This window comes from Neomonachus schauinslandi, chromosome 3 (genome assembly GCF_002201575.2).
Source record: "Neomonachus schauinslandi chromosome 3, ASM220157v2, whole genome shotgun sequence".
Lineage (NCBI taxonomy): Eukaryota > Metazoa > Chordata > Mammalia > Carnivora > Phocidae > Neomonachus > Neomonachus schauinslandi.
This window is the reverse complement of record NC_058405.1, coordinates 92,722,314-92,745,480: the sequence shown is the minus strand read 5'-3', so window position 1 is coordinate 92,745,480 and position 23,167 is coordinate 92,722,314. Positions and strand designations below refer to the sequence as shown.

At 51.1% G+C, this 23,167-nt stretch overlaps 1 protein-coding gene across 1 annotated transcript in view; it reads left to right on the top strand.

Annotated features, from left to right (window-relative positions):
* STEAP3 (STEAP3 metalloreductase) overlaps positions 1-22,947 on the top strand; it is a 49,250-nt gene extending 26,303 nt beyond the window's left edge. Inside the window, exons 2-5 of the mRNA XM_021695804.2 lie at positions 3,491-3,990; positions 5,630-6,157; positions 12,551-12,715; positions 20,051-22,947. Coding sequence (XP_021551479.1) covers positions 3,491-3,990; positions 5,630-6,157; positions 12,551-12,715; positions 20,051-20,332 — 1,475 coding nt within the window. The 3' untranslated portion in view covers positions 20,333-22,947. The remainder of the gene's footprint in view (positions 1-3,490; positions 3,991-5,629; positions 6,158-12,550; positions 12,716-20,050) is intronic.
* The last annotated feature ends 220 nt before the right edge of the window (positions 22,948-23,167 follow it).

Genomic DNA, 23,167 nt, shown 5'->3' with positions numbered 1-23,167 from the left:
TTTATTATGTGGAGGTGTACTCCTTCAATACCAGTATTGAGTTTTTATCATGAAAGGATGTTTAATTTTGCCAAATGCTTTTTTTCCATGTGTTGATATGATCACATGATTTTTATCCCTCATTCTGTTGATGTGCATCACATTTATTTACTGGTTTGCATATGTTGAACCATCTTTGTGTCCCAGGGATGAATCCCAGTGGATCATGGTATAGGATCCTTTTAATGTGCTGTTGAATTTAGTTTCCTAGTAGTTTGTCAAAGATTTTTTCATCTGTGTTCATCAAGGGTATTGGCCTGTAATTTTCTTTTCTTGTAGTGTCCTTATCTGGCTTTGGTATCAGGGTAACACTAACCTCATAAAATGAACCTGAAAGTGATCCTTCCTCTTTGCTTTTTTGGAACAGTTGGAGAAGGGCTAGCATTAAATCTTCTTGAAATGCTTGGTGGAAGATTTCTTATCACTGATTCAGTCACCTTACTCATTATTGGCTTGTTCAGATTTTCTATTTCTTCATGATTCAGTCTTGATAGATTATAGGTTTTTAGGAATTTATCCATTTCCTCTGGGTTGTCCAGTTTGTTGCCATATAATTGTTCATAATAGTCTCTTATGACCTTTGGTATTTCGGTTGTATCAGTTGTAATGTACCTTTCATTTTTTATTTGGAGTCTATTTTTTCTTAGTCTAGCTAAAGTTTTGTCAATTTTGTTTATCTTTTCAAAAAACCAGGTTTTAGTTTCATTGATCTTTTCTATTGTTTTTCTAGCCTCTATTTCATTATTTCTACTCTGATCTTTGTTATTTCCTTCCTTCTGCTAGAACTTTGGAATTGTTCTTTTTCTAGCTCCTTGAGGTGTAAAGGTAGGTTGTTTGAGATTTTTCCTTTTTTGTAAGGTACACATTAAGCTACAAACATCCCTCTTAGAGCTGCTTTTGCTGCATCCCATAAGTTTTGGTATGTTGAGTTTCCATTTTCATTTGTTTCAAGATTTTTTGGATTTCCCTTTTGATTTCTTCTTTGGCTCATTGGTTCTCCAAGAGTGTATTACTTTTTTGGGTGTTGAGTTTGATAAGTTCTTTATAGATTTTGGGTACTAACCCTCTATCAGATATGTCATTTGCAAATATCTTCTCCCATTCCACAGGTTGCCTTTTAGTTTTATTGATTGTTTCCTTTGCTGTGCAGAAGCTTTTATCTTGATGAAGTCCCAATAGTTCATTTTTGCTTTTGTTTCCCTTGCTTCTGGTGACGTGTCTATTAAGTTGCTCTAGCTGAGATCAGAGATGTTGCTGCTTGTGTCCTCCTCTAGGATTTTGATGGATTCCTGTCTCACATTTAGGTCTTTCATCCATGTTGAGTTCATTTTTGTGTATGATGTAAGAGAGTGGTCCAGTTTCATTCTTCCGCATGTTGTTGTCCAGTTATCCCAATGCCATTTGGTGAAGAGACTGTCTTTTTTGCCATTGGATATTCTTTCCTGCTTTGTTGAAGATTAGTTGACCATAAAGTTGTGGGTCCATTTCTGGGTTTTCTATTCTGTTCCCATTGATCTATATGTCTGTTTTAGGAGCCAGAGTGTATTATGCTAAGCAAAATAAGTCAGTCAGTGAAAGACAAATACCATATGATTTCACTCATATGTGGAATTTAAGAAACAAAATATGAACACACGGGGGGAGGGCGGAAATGGAGAGAGGGAAACAAACCGTAAGAGACTCTTAAAGATAGAGAACAAACTGAGGGGTGATGGAGGGAGGTGGGTAGGGGATAGGCTAGATGGGTGATGGGCATTAAGGAAGTCACTTATTATGATGAGCACTGGGTGCATGTAAGTGATGAATCACTCCTGAAACCAATATTGCACTGTATGATGACTCACTAGAATTTAAATAAAATTTTGAAAAGAAAAAAAAAAGAGTGTATTACTTAATTTCCACATATTTGGGTGAATTTCTAGTTATATACCATTGTGGTCAGAAAAGATACCCCCTATGATTTCAGTCTTCTTAAATTTGTAGGACTTCTTTTATTACTTAATGTGTGATCTGTCCTGGACGATGTTCTGTGGATGCATGAGGAGAACATGTATTCTGCTGCTGTTGGATGGGATGTTCTGTATATGTCTGTTAGGTTTGTTTGGTCTCAAGTATAGTTCAAGTCCAACGATTCTGTGCTGATTTTCTGTCTGGATGATCCATCCATTGTTGAGAGTGGGGTAGTGAAGTCCCCTATTATTATTGTGTTGCCATCTATTTCTCTCTTCACATCTGTTAATATTTGCTTTATAAATTTATTATATATTTATCCTGTCTGCCATAATTTTAAGTGAGTGATAAGTTTAAATAGTATTTGAAGAACTTTTTCACAATTAAACTTGGGATATGGTCAGCACTGACTACCAGTACTATTGTGATCTGCTGCTCACGTTCATGCTCAAAGGAAATGGCAAATTTCAGTTTGAAGCTGGTGCCAAGGCCAGCAGAATTTCTCCCACCCAAGTTTACTATGAATTCCTGGCCCAAGCCCAGATTTTCCACCATGGCCGCTCATATGTCAGGCTCAGTAAAGGAGATCCCAGGGCACCCACGCAATCTCAGGGTCCCACTCACTGTCACGTTCCACTCCAATCCTACCCTCAGAGAGCAGATGTCAGTGTTCATTTGTTCACTCAGCAGACATTGAACACCAGCTCTGTACCAGGCCCTGGGACAAATGGTGAGACCCAAAGTCAAATAAGATGAGGTCCCTCCTTCAAGCTGCTCATCATCTACTCAAGGAAGAGCACAGAGGAACCTTCCCAAAATGCAGATGTACACAAGCACAGGGACATGTCACCCTTCCTGGTAATCAGATAACACCCAGCAGTGGTGAGGTCGGGGTCACTCCTAGACAGTAACACTATCCCTCCATCTCTCACACACTCCTTTGAAAAGAGGTATGGCACCGCATAGCACTCATCATGGAAGTTGGCGTTTTGGTTTTTTTTTTAAGCATTTTTTTTTTTAAGATTTTATTTATTTATTTGAGAGAGAGCAATCACGAGCAGAGGGGAGGGATAGAGGGAGAAGCAGACTCCCCGCTGAGCAGGGAGCCCTACGCAAGGCTCGATCCCAGGACCTTGGGATCATGACCCGAGCCAAAGGCAGATGCTTAACCGACTGAGCCACCCAGGTGCCCTCATCATAGAAGTTCTATATACTTCTTTCTCAGCACTCTTGCAAATTTGCACATTTATGCCAAGGAAATAATTCAGGACAGAGGGTGGAGGGCAGAGGTCCTTCCCCATCTTCCTGACTTTGTGCTGTCCTTGGGAAGGCGCTAGGTCTCGCTCAGCCCATCCCCCTATGCTGGCACCTGCTAACACCCATGGAGCTCTGTTGGGTGAATGTTTGACCACCATGTGGTTACAGTGGACAAGAAAGAGGAAGGTGGTATGAAGGACAGTCTGGGAGCTCTCCACTGATCAAGTTCCTGCTTTCCTTCCAGCCACCCAAATGTCAGGAGAGATGGACAAGCCACTGATCAGCCGCCGCCTGGTGGACAGCGATGGGAGCCTTGCCGAGACCCCCAGTGAAGGCCCCAAAGTGGGCATCCTGGGCAGCGGGGACTTTGCCCGCTCCCTGGTCACACGCCTGGTGGGCTCTGGCTTTAGCGTGGTGGTGGGGAGCCGCAACCCTAAACGCACGGCCGGGCTGTTCCCCTCAGCGGCACAAGTGACTTTCCAGGCGGAGGCAGTGGACTCCCCTGACGTCATCTTTGTGGCCATGTTCCGGGAGCACTACTCCTCACTGTGTGGCCTCAGCGACCAGCTGGCTGGCAAGATCCTCGTGGACGTGAGCAACCCCACAGAGCAGGAGCACCTCCAGCACCGCGAGTCCAATGCTGAGTACCTGGCTTCCCTCTTCCCCACCTGCACGGTGGTTAAGGCCTTCAATGTCATCTCCGCTTGGACCTTACAGTCCGGCCCGAGAGATGGGAACAGGCAGGTAGGTGCTGGGGGCATACCAGCCATCAAAACAATAAATATAAATGGCTAATTTTCGTTGCGGGCCCTCAGTGTGCCAGCCTTATCTCACATCACTGCAGAGTTCCATTTTACAGAGCGGGAAACTGAGGCTCAGAGATGTTAATGAACTTACTTATACCAGCTCCCACAGCTGGAGAGCTGGGATGTGAACCCAGTTCATATGAATCTGAAATCCATGTTCTTTCTTCTGTGGTAACTCAATTTCCAAGGGGGAAAGGAGGAAGAGGCTTTCTTTTTACTATCTGGAGTCAAGAATAGGAGAGACTCTGCTTTGAGAATGGACTTAGAAAGAGGAAAGCAACACATTTATGTGCCAGGTCCCAAGGAAGCAGGCAGGTCCCAAACTTCAGTGCTTGGATTCCAAGAACTTCCAAGAACTAAGTTGGTTTCCTAGAATAGTCAATAGTGGGGTTTTTTCTGGGGGTGGAAAATGGCTCCAGAAAATGGCCAGAGCTGCATACAGTTCTTGGCAGGAGGGGCTCCTATGACGACAAGGTCGTTTTTAATGCCCAGGGGCCACCTGCATTTGCCTGGAGGAAGGATGTCAGGCTCTATGTGTGTGAGAACTTCCACCAATTTGTCCAGCCCACATGCCTCACCTGCTCAGCTCCATGCCAGCCTGTGGGAGAGTGCACAGCAGTCTCACCTGGAAGGCCCTACGTGTGGCCTGCGCTGTAGGACTCCCATATGTGGACAGGCAAGGACCAGGGCATGAAGGCTGGGTGGTAGGGCCTAGAAGGAAACAGAGCTAGCGGCTGGCTAGGGAAGACTTCAAGGTCAGCTTTGGCCTGGTCCCACTTCCTGGTGACAGGGAGCGGGGAGGACATCCCAGTTTGCAGGAACAACCGGCAAAGGTACAGAGGTGAGAAATGATGCTCCTGGACCTCAGTTTCCTCACCTGCAAAATGGGGCCGTACCAACCTGCAGGCTTGTGGTAAGGCGGAGGGACTGCGTGTGTAAAGCCTAGCGCATAGTAGGTGCTGAGCCAGCGTCGGTGGACCAGACTAACCATAGCAGTGTGAGCAAGGCCACAGTGTTCAGAGATCCGAGGACACTGCCCGGAGCTCATGGTGGGAAGCCTTGGGCTATGAGGCTAGGGCTGGCTTCTGTGTTAGCTGAGGGGCATGGGGGCCTGAGGGACACCATCGAAGGGGACACCATCGAAGGGGACTGAGGGATGGAGCTGCATCCACAGCTGCATGTTTTGGGCCATATGCAAAGCCCAATTGCTAAGCAACCCCCGAGCAAGCCACCGTTCTCAAAGCACCTACTCCAGGGGCTCCTGGGGGCCCCCCAGGCGGCATGTTGCTTGTGGTTGCTGATGGCAATGAACTGGACAAAACGCTCACTGTCGGGTGAGCCCTGGGTCCTCCCTTTGCATCATGGGTGTGCTGAACCAGGGGCTGGGCGGCTATAGGGGGCCGGGGGAGTTGGGGAAAGACCCTGGTCTGGGAGTCAGAGCCACCGTCCAAGCTGTGGCTCCCTGGCCTCAGCTTCTTTGACCGCTTGGTGAGGAGTTTGGCGGAGACACTCTCTGGGGCCCTGCCCGCCTCTGTGGCCTGTGACCCCATCTGATCCACCCCCCTTTCTCCCCACAGGTGCCCATCTGCAGTGACCACCCAGACGCCAAGCGGGCCGTCTCGGAGATGGTGCAGGCCATGGGCTTCATGCCCGTGGACATGGGGGCCCTGGTCTCGGCCCGGGAGGTGGAGGCCATGCCCCTGCGCCTCCTCCCGGGCTGGAAGGTGCCCGCCCTCCTGGCCCTGGGACTCTTCATCTTCTTCTACGTCTACAACTTCGTCCGGGACGTCCTGCAGCCCTACGTGCGGGACGGCAAGAGCAAGTTCTACAAGCTGCCCGTGTCCGTGGTCAACACGACGCTGCCGTGCGTGGCCTACGTGCTGCTGTCCCTGGTGTACCTGCCCGGCGTGCTGGCGGCCGCCCTGCAGCTGCGCCGCGGCACCAAGTACCGCCGCTTCCCCGACTGGCTGGACCACTGGCTGCAGCACCGCAAGCAAATAGGCCTGCTCAGCTTCTTCTGCGCCGCGCTGCACGCGCTCTACAGCTTCTGCCTGCCCCTGAGCCGCGTGAACCGCTACGAGGTGGTCAACCTCGCCATCAAACAGGTACGACCGGCGCGCGCAGCCCACCAGCCGCCCTCGGCCGCTTCTGGCGCCGCAGGGGCGCTGCGCCGGCCGCCGCCCGACGTGCTGAGGACCCGTGAGCCCGGCGGGGCAATGCCAGGGCTGGTGGACGCAGCCCAAGGCTGGGGGCGGGAGACGGACGCAAGACAGCTGCGAGTTTTCGAGGCTCTGCAGGAGGAGTGCTAAAGAGAAAAGCCAAGCAGGGGAGTGTGGTGGAGCACAGTCTTGAAGCAGGTCAGGGGAGGCCTTGCGAGGCGGTGACGGGTGAGCAGAGGTGGAAGGAGGTGAGAGCGGCCAGTTTCAGCCAGCCCAGGGAGCGACAAGAACAGAGGCTCTCAGGTGGGAGCCTCCAGGAGCCCAGCGAGGGGTGGTGGGCCAGGCCTAAGTAGTTGAAGCCAGACCAGGGAAACCCTGAAGGCAGGGGAAGGGCTTTGGCCCTAGGCTCTGAGTGAAACAGGGAGCCGGTGAAGGGTTTTGAGGAGGGGAGATTCTCTGCCTGACGTTTTAGCTCGCTCACTCTCGCTGCTGCAGGGAGAACAGGAAGTAGGGGTCAAAGGCACATGCCAAGAGACCCATGGCTGGGGCGGTGGGGGTGGGGGGCTGCACAGGAACCCAGACGAGAGGCCACAGGGGCCTGGAGTGAGGTGGGAACAGCAGAGAGCCGGAAAGCATTGAAGGCATATTTTGAAGCCCTAGTACACAGAATTTTGAAATAGGGGGTATGCGGGGTGGTCAAGGATGACTCCGGGTTTTTGGCCTGAGCATCTGGACGGAGGCAGTTGCCATCAGCTGAGGTGCGGAAGGCTGCAGAAGCAAGCTGTTTTGGTGGGGTTTAGGGGGAGGCGTTAATGATTCATTCGTTTAGGAAACCTGTATGGTGCTCTTTTGCCACAGGATTCCTGGAGAATGGAGGGCCTTACGGGCCAGGCCAGGTAGCAACCAGGTAGGCCTGGTTTACAAAGCTCACGAGGCCTGATTCTGAGTCCCAGGCAACACTGCCCCACGTGCTAATCCTACCTCCAGTCCCCAGCCAGGCACATGGGGCCTTCCCGCTGCATGCAGGACACTAGTCACCCACTAGAGTTTGGCCCAGGTGCCAGTGAGACCCTCATTCCAGCCCAGGTGGCCCCCGCAGTTCCTGTTCTTGCTTGGGAGGCAGGGATCTCCCCAGCTGTGCCCACCATGCAGCCATCCCCTCAGAAGCCCGGCCACCTCCCAGAGCGGGAAACTGAAGGCAAGGCTGGGCCGCTTCCAGAGAACCATGGGCCCCAGCCCCCATTCACTCTTGGGGTTCCTGCTCCCCTGCTGGTAGTTTCTCAAGTGCCCTCGTCCTTTCCTACCCACGGACACCTGGCATCATTGTGTCTGTGGGCTTAGGCTTTCCTCAGAGAAAGGAAGAACCCCAGACTTCAGGCGGAGAAGCAAGACGCCCACTGGAAATGAGAAGAAGGGAAAAATAATAGGCACAAACCCTGAAAAAGAACGTGCTGCATTCCAGGTGCCATCCTAAGTGCTTCACGTACTCCCCGGGAATTCATTTAACCCTCATTCCTCTAAGGCACGTGCTAGGCTACCCTGATTTTACAGATGAGCAAACAGAAGCACAGAGAGGGTAAGTCACTTGACCAAAGTCATGCAGCCAGTTAGTGGCTGAGCTGGGATTCAGATCCAGCCATTCAACTCCAGATCCATGCTCATATCCTTATTGCTTTCTATGGGGAAACTAAGTCCAAATTAACAGTTGAGTAAATGATCCCAGAACTCAGGTCATTCCCTCGTTCATTCCCTGAGCACCAACTCTGCCAGACCCTGGGGCCCCAGAATGGAATAAGACCGTCTCATCTCTTGCTGTAGCTGATGCTGGGGTGGGAGTGGGGGTGGCGCCGACTCCTGAAGGCCAGAGCCCTAAACTCTTGTCCTCCAGCATCACTGATTAGAACAAAGACCTTGACCTTCAGCAAGTCACAGCCCCTGTTTTGTCCTGAAGGCCCTAATACAGAGTGAGGCCTCTCCCACTGCTAATGTCTGTGATGCTCTTTGATGATATTTTCTAAAATGAGCCAGCTCGCTCAGCAGGAGGCTCTGTGTGGCTTCTCGGGGACTGGCACAATGCTTGCTGCCCAGGAGGTGGCAGATCTGGGTGGCAGGTGTTTCAGGCAGTGGGCAGTGAAGAAGGTAATGCCTCCTCGCCCCTAGAGCACAAGGCAGACCCCTGTGCCCTCCCTTCCCCCATCCACCCTCTGATTGCCATTCTCTAAATTCTCTACCCTGCCAATGCTCTGCTTGATATTGTTAACCCAGTTTTGCCACAATGCAAATACCAGAGCGCAGAGGGGCGAGTGCGAGGTAATTTTCCCGGAGTTCCAAAGCCCCGTAGGGCTGCAGCCCGCACATTCTGCCCCCCCGCCCCACCCCACCGATGGAGGTTGCCAGGCAACCATCCCTCCCACAGGACAGGATCACTTGGAGACAGTGAAGGCCTGTCATGCAAAGGGGCTTTCACTTGTCCTGTAGAGTTCTGGAGGGTAGAGCCAGCGCTGAAGCCAGGGCGGAAGTGAGTGTGTCGGGGAGGAGGAGGGGTTAGAAGGATGGGGAGGGGGGAGGCTAACACAGGGCAGGGCAGCCCAGCAGTGGTGAATCGCCTGAACCTGGAGGTGTTGGAGGAGAGGCTAGATAGTCTGTGGGTCACCCCCGCCCTCGGGCCCTGAGACTGGACCGCTGAGAAGCTGTTCTGCATTCAGCCCCTAACTTCAGGCTCCTGCCTGACGTGTGACTTTTCCAGCCTGCCCTCAGGCCGTCCTCACCATCCTGGCTGCCCTGCTGGGCCTTAGGGGAAAGGGAGCAGGTTAGCCTGGGCACCGGAAACTCTCCACGGTTCCCTTTAATCCCCTGAGTCTGCAAATTTGGAAACAGAGCTACATCTCAGCTACAGAGAGTCTCTGAGACCGTTTATTGACAGTAGTATCACCTACAATACCTAATATTTGTACAGCGCTTTCTGATTTGCTTGTGCGGCCCCCTAGAAATGCATTTCAAGATCAAAATCAACAATCAAAAACAAGATCAAAGATGGGGCGCCTGGGTGATTCAGTTGTTAAGCGTCTGCCTTCGGCTCAGGTCATGGTCCCAGGGTCCTGGGATCGAGCCCCGCATCAGGCTCCCTGCTGAGCAGGGAGCCTGCTTCTCCCCCTCCTTCTGCTTCTTCCCCTGCTCATGTTCTCTCTGTCTCTCTGTATCTCTGTGTCTCGAATGAATAAATAAAAAATTCTTAAAAAAAAAAAACAAGATCAAAGAAAATGTTTAACCCACACACTGTTTTCTCCTTTCCCTTGCCCCCATCCTCGGCTAGGCATTGTTGGAGAGTCTAAAATTTGCATCTTACCATGTCCCTGCTGAAAAGCAGCTCAGTGGTCCCCCACCGTCCTCAGGGTAATGAGAGACCCCTCACAGGACAGCTATGCCCCCCCCCCCCCACCACTGCTTCTGTGACACTCGGCTCCCATGTTGTCCTCTGAGTGGCCACAGCTCGTTCCTCCTGGCCCAGACCCCCCACCCTGGGACACCTTGACCGTCTGACAAACTTGTATTTCTCTTTTATTTTGTTTTTAAAGATTTTTATTTATTTACTTGAGAGAGAGAGAGCACAAGTGGGGGAAAGAGAGAAGCAGACTCCCTGCTAAGCAGGGAGCCCAGCATGGGTCTCGGTTCTCCCTGTCTCCATTCAGCTCCTCCTGCCTGTCTTGCCCATTCCCCATATCCACCTCTATAATCTGTTGTATTTTGTCCATGCTTCTGTGATGTTTATTGTGCAGCACTTGTCTGTCTTCTGCCCCCATTCGGTTCCGTGGCTGGGCCTTCCACCCCTTGAGGTCCATGGCTCCTGAGAGATTCCCAGTGCACGTTCATGGAGTGGCTGTTAAACTGGCCACCATGAAGCCGGTACAAGGCATCTCTTAGGAGGAGAACATGGAGGTCTTAGGGCAAGAACTAGTCTAACTTCCTAGCTGGCATTAAAAACAGCACCAGCCATTTATTGTACCAATCACCTACTGCGTGCCAGTCATATGCGACTCATTGCACAAACATCATCTTTTTTTCCCTGTGATAACACAGCCAGAAAGAGGCCCGGGTGCTATGAGCCAGGGAAGGCACTGCCCAGGGTCTCGTGACTGCCCCCTAGTGGCAGCATCGGCATGGAGCCTGGCCTTGGGACTGAAGCCGCTGTCCCATTACCAAAGGCTGCCTCTTTTATGTCCTGTATCCCCCTTCTCTGGGTTTGCCTGGGGGTCAGCACCACCCTCTTCCCACCCTCTGACCACCCTTGGGACAAGGAGAGGGCCTCATGCCACAGCCTCACTGGTCCTCCTGCCCCTGGGTTCTTCAGGCTGTAGCCTGCAACCCACAGGGAAAGGAAATCCTACACGTGAACACCACTATTCCATCTCCTGTCGGCGAGCACTATCCTTGTCATTCTCAAGGTGACCAACTGGATGAGCTGTGAATGTGGGAGAATTACCAGGGGAATGAAGAGCTGTTGAATCGACATTCCAGGTAGCCGTGGGTGACACTGGGCACTGGGGAGCCCTGAGTCCAGCACAGTGGCCCAGCCGGTTGATGAGAATCCGACAGGCTATTGAAGGCAGCCGGGCTGCAGATCCTCAATCAGGTTCCTCAGCACCCATTGCTCCGCTGCCCACCTCACCCCACCGCTTCCCAGAGTCATTGCAGAGTGGAAATTATTAGAGCAAAAAAACAAGACATTTTGCAAGCAAGTGTGGTATGTGTGTGTAATCATCCAGACTCTGACTTGTGACATTAACTGCCTGATCTTACCGAAACGCAGAGAGGAATGACTAATGAAGTCTCTCTGAAGAACAAACAATTTGCAATGAGATGACTTACTTAATGACAGTTGTCAACACCTCGAAGGGGTGAGTAAGACTCGGAGCCGAGTTAGGCAGGAGACCTCACCGCCCTCTGCAGGGCAGTGTCGGTCAGAGCCTCCCGGCATGCTTGGTACACAAGCCCAGTTATGGGATCGTAGACATCACCTCTCCCAGCCCGAAGCCGAGGCCCAGAGCCAGGGTTGCCCACAGTCACATACGACTTGTGGCCAGGATGAGAACCCGAGTCCCCAGACTCCTGGTCCTTTTGTGGCTTAAGGACACCGATGTGAGCCAGCCTGCCCTAAAATAGAACCGAGGCCATTGTGTTTCTCAATTGCAGGAAAAGCACTCGGGGGATGGCATTTTCTCAGTTTCTTTAAGCTTTGTCTCATCAGCTTTTCAACCATTTTGCTCGGCCCACCAGACTCATTTTTAATATTGTATCTGGTAACTGGACCTGGCTTTTTTGTTTTGTTTTGTTTTGTTTTTTTCCTGTTGAAAGAGTTTCTCACAAACCTGTATGAGTCATTCTGTTTTGCAAAGCAGGGACCTGCCTGCTAAGGCAGAGTCACATTCCCTAATAGAAAATACTGTTCCTTGATCTGCTGCTAGAATGAAAGGACCAGCATTTCCTGGGGTTTCTCAGAGAACACCTTGACTTCCAGGAACTCTGCTATCTGGTCTGGTTGGCAAATGACGGTTCCAATGGAAAGACCTTAATAAAAGCTTCCTCAAGTGTGTGCGCCGTATGAGGGAGTGCCGGCCAGGCTGGGAGTGGGGAGGCGGGGTGGTAGAAATCTCCGGGCCCGCAGGGGCTCCCTGGTTTGTGTCTACCTCTAGCTCAGTGGGGGATCCCAGAGCTCTGGGAGGGCAGGCACCCTGGCTCCCTGCAGCCCAGGGCACAGCACACAGCAGGTGCTCCATAAGTGCTCACGACTTGGTGATGGTGATAGTTGTCAGTCTCTGTCGCCTGGCAACAGTTAAGCCAAAGCTATACTCCTCAGGCGGAAATGGGGAACCGAGTGGGAAGTCGGGAGCTGGTGGCTTTGAGTCAGGAAATGTGGAGGGGTCTAGTGTCTCTGTGCGTCTTTGTGTGCCCTGAGTGGAAGGCGGTGGTCTGCATGGCTTACTGGGCTGGTTGACTGGCCCCAGGAAGATTTGAGAAAGCCAAGACCCCGACTGCCTGGGTCCCAATCCCAGCTCTGCCCTCTACTGCCCTGTGCATGACCTTGGGAAAATGACTTGATCCTCGTGCCTCGTTTCCCTCATCTGTAAAATGGGGATCATAGTGCACGCTACCTCATGGGGTTGTTGAGGATTAGAGGAGCTGATGCCTGAAAAACACCTAGAACGGGACCAGGCCCACGTGGGACGTGGTGGGGGTGTTAGTCTTCACAGTGTTTCTCTGGCCCTAAGCTACCCTGTCGCCCACACCCCGGCGCACCAACCTCTGCCACTATGCTCATGGTTTTTCCTCCCCCCACGTCAGGTCCTGGCCAACAAGAGTCACCTGTGGATCGAGGAGGAAGTCTGGCGGATGGAGATCTACCTCTCCCTGGGAGTGCTGGCCCTTGGCACGCTGTCCCTGCTGGCTGTCACGTCACTGCCCTCCATTGCAAACTCGCTCAACTGGAGGGAGTTCAGCTTTGTTCAGGTAAAGTAGTTCTTCCTGTGCTGGTGAGCCTCAGCTCACGTGGCGTTGGCCCCGACACTCCATGAACCAGCTTGACTTTCATAATCCGTGCGACACGACCACTCCCTCAGACGCTGGGGCCTTCCCGAGCCTCGAGGGCTCCCCCCAAGTCTCCTGATAAAGGGGCTGCAGGACAAGCTCATCATCTGGGGAAGCCAGATGTAGACATGTGAAAAAATTAGACAACAGAACAGTGAACCTTGGACTAAACATTCTCCATTCCTACAGTTCTTGAGCTTCCCAAACAAAATTGCATGATTTTGTGCAGTCATTGCGTATCTCACTGGTCTAGCTGGCAGTTAGTGAGCCAGTGAGTGAGCCTCGCCGACCACTCAGCAACCTCCTCTCACCCGGCTCTCTGGTCCCCTTTAACCCCTTGATTCATACAGGGCCAAAGAGGAGGTGAGCATTAGGATCACCGGTTTATAGGGGCTAAAACACAGCATGTCCCGAAGGACACCATTCCTATGAGACATCAGAGAAAAGGAGATCTGTAGTCAAATAAATTTGAGAAAAGATTTGCCTTCCCTAAGACATTCACAATGCACTTTGGCACATCAAAAATTCTAGTAACATCTACAACAAACCAACCCTGTTAACCAGACTTCTTTGAGCGTGAACACCCTCCCTCCCCCCACTTTTTGGGGTTTGGTTTTTTGTCTTGTTTCTGGTTTTCAGAGTATGGCAACTGCACTCCACCAAACACCGCTTAGGAAATACTGCCAATAGCACAAGGCCTTTATGCAGGTATTCACTCGGGCAGTGTTTATTGAGCACTTACTGCATGCCAGGCATTGTGTTAGGCCTCCGATGTGAGAGGGAACAAGACAGGCACAGCCACGTTTCAGTTACAAGGCCGACTGAGACAGGGGCAGTTTTTACACTGCTTTGGCATCCCCCACTGTTCTCTATACAAAGTACGTGGTCAGCCCCCAAGTGTTGGCGGATTAACTCATCCCCTCTGTGGATAGGTGCTGACTAATACTGGATTCTGCCATTGATCTTGGATCAGGGCAGAGAACAGCGCTCATATCCACCCCCAGTATCAACAAAAATCTGTCACATCTCTTCTCTGTGTGGTGAGGACACAGTGCGGGATTCACAGAGGGACACTGACCGTGCAATGCTCTTATGTAATCCTAAAATTAATTGTCCCCGATTGGGGACGCTAACATACCTAGAACAAAACACAGTTGTGGTTGTTTTGGGTTTGTTTGGTTTTTTGAAGTCTGTCTGTTTCTGAATCTCACTGGCTCTGCTCATCTCGGAAGGTCTCCGGAGGAATGCTCAGGGCTGACACATGCCAGCAGCAGAGGGGGAAAACAGAATTTTATTTATCTGCTGCTAATCCCCATGTGTCGCACACCCAAATCTTGGATTTTCCTGTTCCTGCTTGGAGTATCCTGTGGTGCCTGGTTTATCCACAATTAAAACAGACTGCAGGTCGCTCCCCTCACCGAAAAGTTGCCCCGTTAAGCAGCTGTAGATTACAAGCCCGGTTCTGGCTGCCGGAGAAAGCCAGAGGATTTGATTTTGTTAGGGAAAGCGGACTGGAACCTCAGGAGCCGTGCTCGACTTTACATACTGAAGAGCTGAAATGTAAATATCGAAGTCCCTCGGCCACTGCAAGAACAGTGGGGGGTTGCAAGGCTGGGAGATGGGTAAGAAAGGCAGGGTTTTACTTGGGGAAGTCAAACGCCCATAGTCTGTCCACGAGAACAAATACTCTGTCTCCCGAGAGTGCTAATATAGGGAGGAGGAAGTCAGCACCCAGAGCCTGGGGTCCAGCTTTGCATCCCCCTGTCCCAGCTCTAGAATCTTGGGCAGGTGACGAACCCCACCTGAACCTCGCCTTACCTGTAAGATGGAGTTAATGCCTGCAGAAGTGTCATGAGCCCCCGTGAGAAAAACGACATGTGGAAGAAAGTAGAAAGTATTTTGCTATTATTCTTAGGGTATGTGGCCACATTTCCATTACCCCTGACTAAGCTACCAACCACCCATTTCTGAGTTCACGAGAGGCCAAGAGACTCCCATCCTGGGTGTCAGAATGGTCCAAGGCTGGGTTTGCAAACCATGGTCAGTACTCACTGGTGGGTCGTGAAATGAATTCGGTGGATCACAACCAGCTTTTTTTTTTTTCTTTTCTTTTTGTTTTTTGTTAAAGATTTTATTTATTTATTTGACAGAGACAGCGAGAGCAGGAACACAAGCAGGGGGATTGGGAGAGGGAGAAGCAGGCTTCCTGCCGAGCAGGGAGCCCGATGCGGGGCTCGATCCCAGGAGCCTGGGATCATGACCTGAGCCGAAGGCAGATGCCTAACACCTGAACCACCCAGGCGCCCCACAACCAGCTTTTTAAAAATGAAATAGGACAAAATGTTACAAAAATGTCAGAGGGCCTTGCATGTTCTAAGGATAGATTTTTTTTCAGTATTATATTGATTCAGTAGTTATATTTACATATGTGGTGTCTCTGGTTGTGTCCAGGACAGTAATGAAAAGTGTGGTTCTTACTGCGAGCCACCATCTCCAATTTTGAAGTCACAGAGCTCTTTTGGAGAATTACAGATACCCAGAACCACCCCTGACCTACGGACTCAGATGTCCAAGCAGTCTGTTTTCGTGAGCTCCTTGGGTGACAGGTGCACGTGTGTGGTAACCATTGGGGTGGCGGACCCAGGTTGTGGAGCCAGCAGATTCTGGGTTTCAGTCCCAAGCCCGCCGGTGTCCGGACCCCGTCTCCTCCCGCTGCCACGCACGACCACCGGGGGTCACCAGGGCTGAGCAGCTGGCTGTGGAGAGCCGTGCCTCTCCATGGACTTGGCCTGACTCCTAGCTCTGTGATGATTTATGGAGCTAAAAGTCATCAAAACAGTGTGTTGACTCTACAGTGGTGACTTGTGTTTATGTTTATCCTTTTGTTCGAGGCTGTTTTCAAAGGTTTAAATTTGAGGTTTTGTGGTTATGGCTTTATGGCTCTGGTTTGGTCTTGGTGTGCTCACTGCTCGAAGTTAGCCAGCTAAACGTTGTTAGGTTGCAGAATTGCCAGGTCAGGGCTGCTCACCTGCACAGGGACATTAGGGTTCTCCTCTAGCAGCTCAGTTCTGCCCCAGGGTTAGAGGGACTTCCTGTGACCTCGCCCACTCTAGCCACCTGCCTGAAATAATGACAGAGGCCAGCTCTGACCCCAACTCTGTGAACGATTGTCCACAGCCCCTCTACGCCACAGTAAGTGACCAAGAGCAGGAGCCACTGACAACCTGGCTGTTTCTTTTTTGCTAACAAGCTTACACACAATATAAACGGCCTTAGCTTGAGGAGTACGGGGGGTTGTTGCAGTGGGGGGGCGGTGTGGGCTGATTGTTGTTTCAGATTGTTGCCAAGGAGAGAAAGGGTGAGGAAAACAAACTCACTGGAACCATCCAGGTATCCCATTGGGATTGCAAAGTCCAAAGGCCCTTTGTTACTGGCTGATCTTTGGCTGTCAGCCCTCTCTCTAAACCATTAGCCTGAGGCTGGGGCTTCCTGCCATCTGTTACCATGGAATTTTGGATAGCAAAAGGATGGGGATGCAGGAATGGGAGCAGCATCTCAGTGCCCTCCCAGTGCACGTCCACATTGTCTAGCACAATCCGTCACTCCAAATTAGGGGCTGGGGATGGCAGCCCACGTGGGTCAAACACTGGAGCTCCAGGACATGTCACTAAGGGAAATGCTGAGGCCTCCCTGGGGGGCCACCAGGGCTAGGTCCCTCGGCCTGGGTGGGTTTTCATTGCTTCAGCATCTGGGGAAGCCCCACGAGGCTTCAGTGGATCTTTGTGGAAGGCACACATAGGATCAGGTCCATCCTAATCAAATAGCCTGGGCAAAGGGACACACAGAGGCCTCTCATCCTGATGCTGGAAAAGCTTGGGTGATGAGAGTCCCCTAAATTAGTTGTTCTTAGTCCTTACTGCACATTAGCATCATCACTGAATTTCTAAAAGCTAATGATGCCTGAGCCCCACCCCAAACCAATCTCATGTGCATTTCCGGGCCGGGCTTGGGCATTCATATTTTTCCCAAGCTCCCCATTGTTTTACCATGGAGCCGGATGTGAAAACCACAGTCTCAGACTCAGGGGTAAAAGGCACTTCCCAGCCATCTGAGCAAAGCCCAGTAAATCCATGTGAGTAAGGGGAGCCACGGTTTGGGGCCAGGCAGCTGGCTGGGAATGTCAGGGCAGTTGTCCAGCTTGTTCAAGATTTATTTCTGATGGTCAGTGCTAGGGACCTTTCCTTGCCCCTCAATTTTTTTTATTGTAGTAAAATAACGTAACACAAAATTTACTCTCTTAACCATTAAGTAAACAGTTCAGTGATATTAAGTACATCCCCACTGGGGGCAACCATCCCCACCATCCATCTCCAGAGCTCTTTTCTGTCTTGCAACACTGACACTCTGTCCCCATGAATCACTAACTCCCCACGGTCCTCTTCCCCAGCCCCTGGTGACCGCCATTCCACTCTGTCTCTATGACTTTACCACCTCATATAAGACAATCCTACAGTATTTGTCTTTTTCGTGCCCAGCTGACTTCACGGAGCATCATGTCCTCAAGGTCCGTTCATGTCACACCAGGTGTCAGAACTGCCTTCCTCTTTAAGGCTGAATAATATTCCACTGTTTAGAAATATCCTGTTTTGCTTGTCCATTCTTCTGCTGGTGGGCACTTGGGCTGCCTCCATGTTTTGGCGACTGTGAATATGGGGTGTCCACATATCTCTTCAGGACCCTGCTTTCCATTCCTTTGGGGTATAGATCAGAAGTGGGAGCACTGGAGTGTGTGGTAATTGTATTTTTAATTTATTCAGGGAACCCCCCCCCCACCTTCCACAGCAGCTGCCCCTACCCACAGTGCTCAAGGCTTCCAATTTCTCCACATCCTCTCCACACTTGTTTTCTGGCTTTTTGACTGTAGCCATCCTCATGGGTGTGAGGCGACAATTCATTGTGGTTTAGACCTGCATTTCCCTGATGATGAGTGATGTTGAGCATCTCTTTGTGTGCTTATTGGCCATTTCGTAGCTCTCCTTTGGAGACACTTCTATTCAAGTACTTTGCCTATTTTTGAATTGAGGTGTTTGGTTTTCTGTCGTTGAGTTTGGGAGTTCTCTATAGTCTGGATATTAATCCCAAATAGTTCCTCAGTGCTGGAGACCTTCTTAACCCCAGTTTTCAATATCGATAGATCAGAACTTTTAGACAAAGTGGGTGTGGTTCAGAAGTTTCGAGGAGATTTGGAATTCTTGATAGATACATCTAGAAGTGATGAGGAGCTGGTTGTGACTCACAGTCAGGGAGCCTTCCATTTTGGGGGATGACCATTTTAATATGACATACCTGTGGGTAGAAGCACAGAGCCACCCCATGGCTCTTCCCGACAGGTTGTGCAGAGCCAGGAAATTGTGAAAGATGGGATAAAAACATCTTCAAAGTTATTAAAAGCCAAGAAAACACAGAGATGGCTAGGAAGGCTAGAAACTGGGGATCTTTTGGCAACTAGTATTTTTTAGGGGTCAAAAATGCTGTACTTGGGAACCTATCTATGAACATATAGTGTAGAGCCATTAGGAAATGTTTTGTTTTTTTCATAAAAGTATTGCAAGCAATTCTCCTGAACAATGTTCTTCTGCATACCAAGGTTGACCATCCTGGCATAAGCAAGGCGTCCCCCACAATAGAGAGGAGCAAGAATGAGGCATGGTAGCAGAATCAGACCCACTTAGAACCGTGCCTGAGGGGAGTGCAAGCAAGACAGTGTCTCTCAACCAAGCCCCCTGGATCAATGCTGACAAGTGGGGCTGGAAGGAAATCCAGGAGGCCCAATTGTAGCTTCTCTGTGGAAAGCTCCAAGCCAACCTATAAAGAGTACCCCGAGGTACCGTCATACTGCCACATTTCAATTAAGCCCTTCCAGTGTCTCCTTGGAGAAAATGCATATGTGTTCATGGCTTGATGAGCCACTGCTATTTTCATTCCTTATGTAATAAACACAGGGCTCTCCTGCCCCAGATCTCTCAGTGGTTCCTTGGTGCTTACGGAATGCAGTCAGAACCACCCAGTGCTTCTCCTCTGTGCCTTCCACAAAGCCCTGCCCCTTGCTGCCCCAAGCTCTCCATCATCCCTGGCTCCTCTGGTGGCTGCAAAATGCCCATCCATATAGCGCTTCCCCCACATCTCCAACTTTAGCTTTGGGGACCACTTACTTGTCACTGAGGCTCAGTTAGTGGCTTGCCCAGGGTCACAGTGTTGTTCCAGTAGACTCTGGAATGCCTCATTTGTCGTCCACAAGAAACTGCCCAAGATTCTAAGGCTAGAGCTACAGATCAGCACTCCCCAGCCATTTACATGCCCCGGCTCCAATGGAAAGTCAGGATTGTATAGCCCTTGGGGTGATGAAGAGCAGCTTGTGGCTGGAGGTGGCGCACAGAAGCCCACCTGTGGCTCAAGGGCTGGGACGCTCACCTTCGCTGCAGGATGGCCTAAACTGCTTCCGTTTGGGTTTGTGACTGTCCCGGTCTCCATGCAGTAGCGACTCCCTTCTAGGCAAGAGAGGAACCTGGCGGGGTTTCCATCTGAGGTGTTGATGAGTCAGGGTGTGGGTAGGAGGGGAGGGACCAGCCCCTACCAAGAGCATCTACGTGATGCTCGAAAGCCGAGGGCTTCACACATGGTGTCAAGTCACCCGGCCTACAGGCCTCGGAGCCGCCCTCACTACTGATGCCAAATCCACACGCCAAGTACATTTGTTACTTTGTGTCCATGTTTAAATCAACTTCAAACCAATTCACTTTTTTATCTGGCCTCATCTTAGGCCAAATATTTTTGGTGAAATTATGGCTTGGATATGCTGTCAGACACCTGTTACTCTACTATACATTAAACTATGCACAGAACTAGTAAAATGTTTTTAAAATGTTTTTAAACATTTTAAACATCATTCCATCTAAAGTCCTCTAGCAGCCACCAGTGGTACAAATAACACAGTTCGAGGAAAAGCAGCATCATTTACCAGATCCTCATGATTTAGTCGATCCTTACACACCTGCAGGGTAGAGGCATTATTCTCCTTTTTCTGTTGGGGAAACTGAGGCTCAGAGCATTTGGACAGGGCTGGGATTGGAACCCAGAGTCTCGACTACCAGAGCAGTCCTCCTTTCTCCCCCTCGGCCAGGCAGGCAGAATAGCCCTTGGTGGAATCACCCCGTGTCACCACCCTGGCCCTAACTCCATCCTTCCTTTCTCCTGCAGTCGACCCTGGGCTTTGTGGCCCTGGTGCTGAGCACCCTGCACACACTCACCTATGGCTGGACCCGTGCCTTCGAAGACAGCCATTACAAGTTCTACCTGCCTCCAACGTTCACGCTCACACTGCTCGTGCCCTGTGTTGTGATCCTGGCCAAAGGCCTGTTCCTGCTCCCCTGCTTCAGCCGCAGGCTCTCCAAAATCCGGAGGGGCTGGGAGAAGGATGGTGGCATCAAGTTTACTCTGCCAATGGACCACACCCTGGCCCAGAAGACGAGCCACGTGTGAGGTGCCTGCCTCTGATCCCAGAAACCAGACACGGGCAGGACAGTGCCCTGGGCCTGTCAGGGCTGCTTTTCTGGATCGTGCGGTCTGGTGAAATTGTGCGCCAAGTGGTGGTTCGAGGTCTGAATTCCTGGGACCCACATGTATGCGGTAATATTCAGAATGGCACACGTGCGGGTGTGACATATATGTTCATATAGATTTCATATATATAACGGGATTTGCATTTATACTTAGCTAAAAAGTTGAGTCCCTGAGATTTCAACTTGTAGATTTAAAAGCCAGTGCCAGACGTTAGGAGAACAGCACCTCACCCTATTGGGATCTCTGCAGGGACGGACACACACTCTTTGCACAGAAAAGGCAGTGAGAGGCTTGTACCTTGGTGGATTCGATCCATTTGTGTTCCCACTCCCTTTTTGCTGCTTTCCCGAGGCTTTTGCAGAGCCGGGGCTCTAAGGGGGCAGATAAGAGCGCGGCCTGGAGCCGGATTCGGTGCACCAGGCTAAAGAGTCTCGAGCAAGCAAGCAGAGCAGGGGGAGGCCTCCTCCCTCATTCACCTTCAGCAGCAGCAGGAGGTCAGGCGGGAGCCAGGGCCCCTGGGGGGTGAGCCTGCTGTCTGTACCCTGGGAGCCAATTGTCGAGGGGTCCTTTGCCAGGTCAGGGGGGCAGGCGATCCGGGCCCAAGCTGATCTCCCCAGTCCTCCCTGAGCTGGGGAGATTTTTTTTTTCCCTGAAAGTCCGAAGTCACCACAGCGGCGGCACATTGATCTCTTATGGGAGTGTGAAGTCACCTCTGTGCAGGAGCTACTAATGAACCATCTTGAGAACAAGTGTAATTTCTTTCCCTCCTTTAAGTTGGTGATGACCGTTCTTTAAACCACTGTGCCTTCTCACCTTTCAGATCATTAGTGTGGATATCTCTTAGGAAGACCCAGAGCAGGCCCTCTAAAAGTCAGCTCGAGGGGGAGGGGAAAACAAGGCAGACAGCGCTCAGCATCCCAGCTAAGGCTTTCCGGGGCCCCACCCAGCGCATGGAAGGACTGATTATCTCCACTGAAACCGTCCCGTGGAAAAATACTGGGGACCTCATCAGTATGTCCTCCGCTACTACTGCCGGGCAGAGAACCTGCCAGAAAACCACACTGGCTCCAAGTTCCCCACTGCTCCAGGGAAACAGGGAGAACGTGGGCAACGGGACACCCCAAGAATCACCAACCCCAGGCGGTCACGCTTCAGAATCATTGGGGAGGGTCTTTTCTACCAAAGCTACAAACTTGAAGTGCTGCAACCCCAAAGCACAAGAGGCTGGACCACAGCCAGGGTCATAGGACACGTGTCCTCAAATCCCATGCTCGTTCCTATTGAAACCACTTTTATGTCCCCTGTGGAGAAAAAGCTGTTTTGGGCGGAGCCCCCACACCCTAGAACCAGGATGATCTGTCACCTCCACATAAAAAGCACCTGTGAACACAAAGGGGATGAAGTCCCAATGGAAGATGCAAGTGAGGCAAACGCTGGACTCTGCTCTGAATGGGGAGCGTTGGTCATGCTTATGTCTCAGGTCTTCCCGGCCAGGGGGGATCTTAGGAACAGAGAGTTGAGCCAGCAAAGGCTGACAAGACCGCTGCGAGAAGAGGAGGCCCCTGCCTCCCCCAGGGAGGCCTCATGAGCTCATGTCTGTAGAGCACATTAGGGTCCTTCAGTGAAAAGGGGAAAAAAAAAAAAAAGCCAAGTGCAAGAATATCTCATTAGGCCAGTGACTGATGGAGGGAAGGCGGTGCAGGCGAAGCTGTCTGCTTCCTGCTGATGTTTTCCATCTGCTGCTTGAAGGCTGAGCGGCAGAAGCTTGTCTTCCAAATGGGCCCTGATGAAGCGGCCGCTGTGTTCCTCGGAGAGGCTTGCTGGAAAGGAGGCAGGCGAAGCACAGATTCCAGCATTCGATTCATAAAATGAGGGCCCGTCCATTTCCTGCTGATTGGAAGTGGAGAGAACAGGGGCATCTGGGATCCACTAGGGATCTCCAACCCCAGTCAGTATTGGCTGCCTTCCTTCTCCAGCCCTCCCTGGGCCCAGGGAATTTCCTTATACCAAAGATGCTGACTTCCAGCAACATCCAGTATGCTCCCTTCCCTTCCCTGCCCACCTCCTGCTGCAGGTGCTCCTAGGGGAGGGAACTGGTTCCAAGGTGGATGGCAGGAGGGAACAGGTGCAGCAGAGGACCTGGCCACCTACCAGCTGGACAATCAACTCATGAAAGGCAGGGTGTGCTGTGTGCTTGGGCTTGATCTGGTGTCTGTTGCTCTTCCCTACCTCGCCAGGCAGCTGGCAACAGCATCCCCATGAGAGCAAGTCACTCCCTTTCAGCCTGGTAAACTCTATGTGCCTCTGGGTACAAAAGTGCCTGAACCAATGTGCTCCAGAAGTCCTAAATGCCATGGTCTGAGGTTGATGTTTAAAATCAATGCCACTGAAACAGTCTGTGTATTTTGTGTTTACCTTGTAGAGCTTGTCTAAGAAGCAGCAAAAATAAACACCTAACCTTCTGTGAATTTCAGGCTTTTATTTCTGTCCTGCCGATCACTGCCCACTCATTCATTCATTGGCTCCATGAGGCTTCTGATTGGCGCTTGCTCTGAGTCAGGCAGTATGCAAGGGGGGGGGCACAGAATGATCTGGGCTAGAGCTCACCCCTGAGGAAGGACAGGCATGCAGACCTACAGCAACAGGTAAGGAAAGACAGATGAGATCCAGGCGACAACGTGGTAGGGGGGAAGGGGATCGGTTGTGTGTGCAAAAGGAGCACCCTAACCAAAGCCAGTGGAGTCAGGGGAAGGC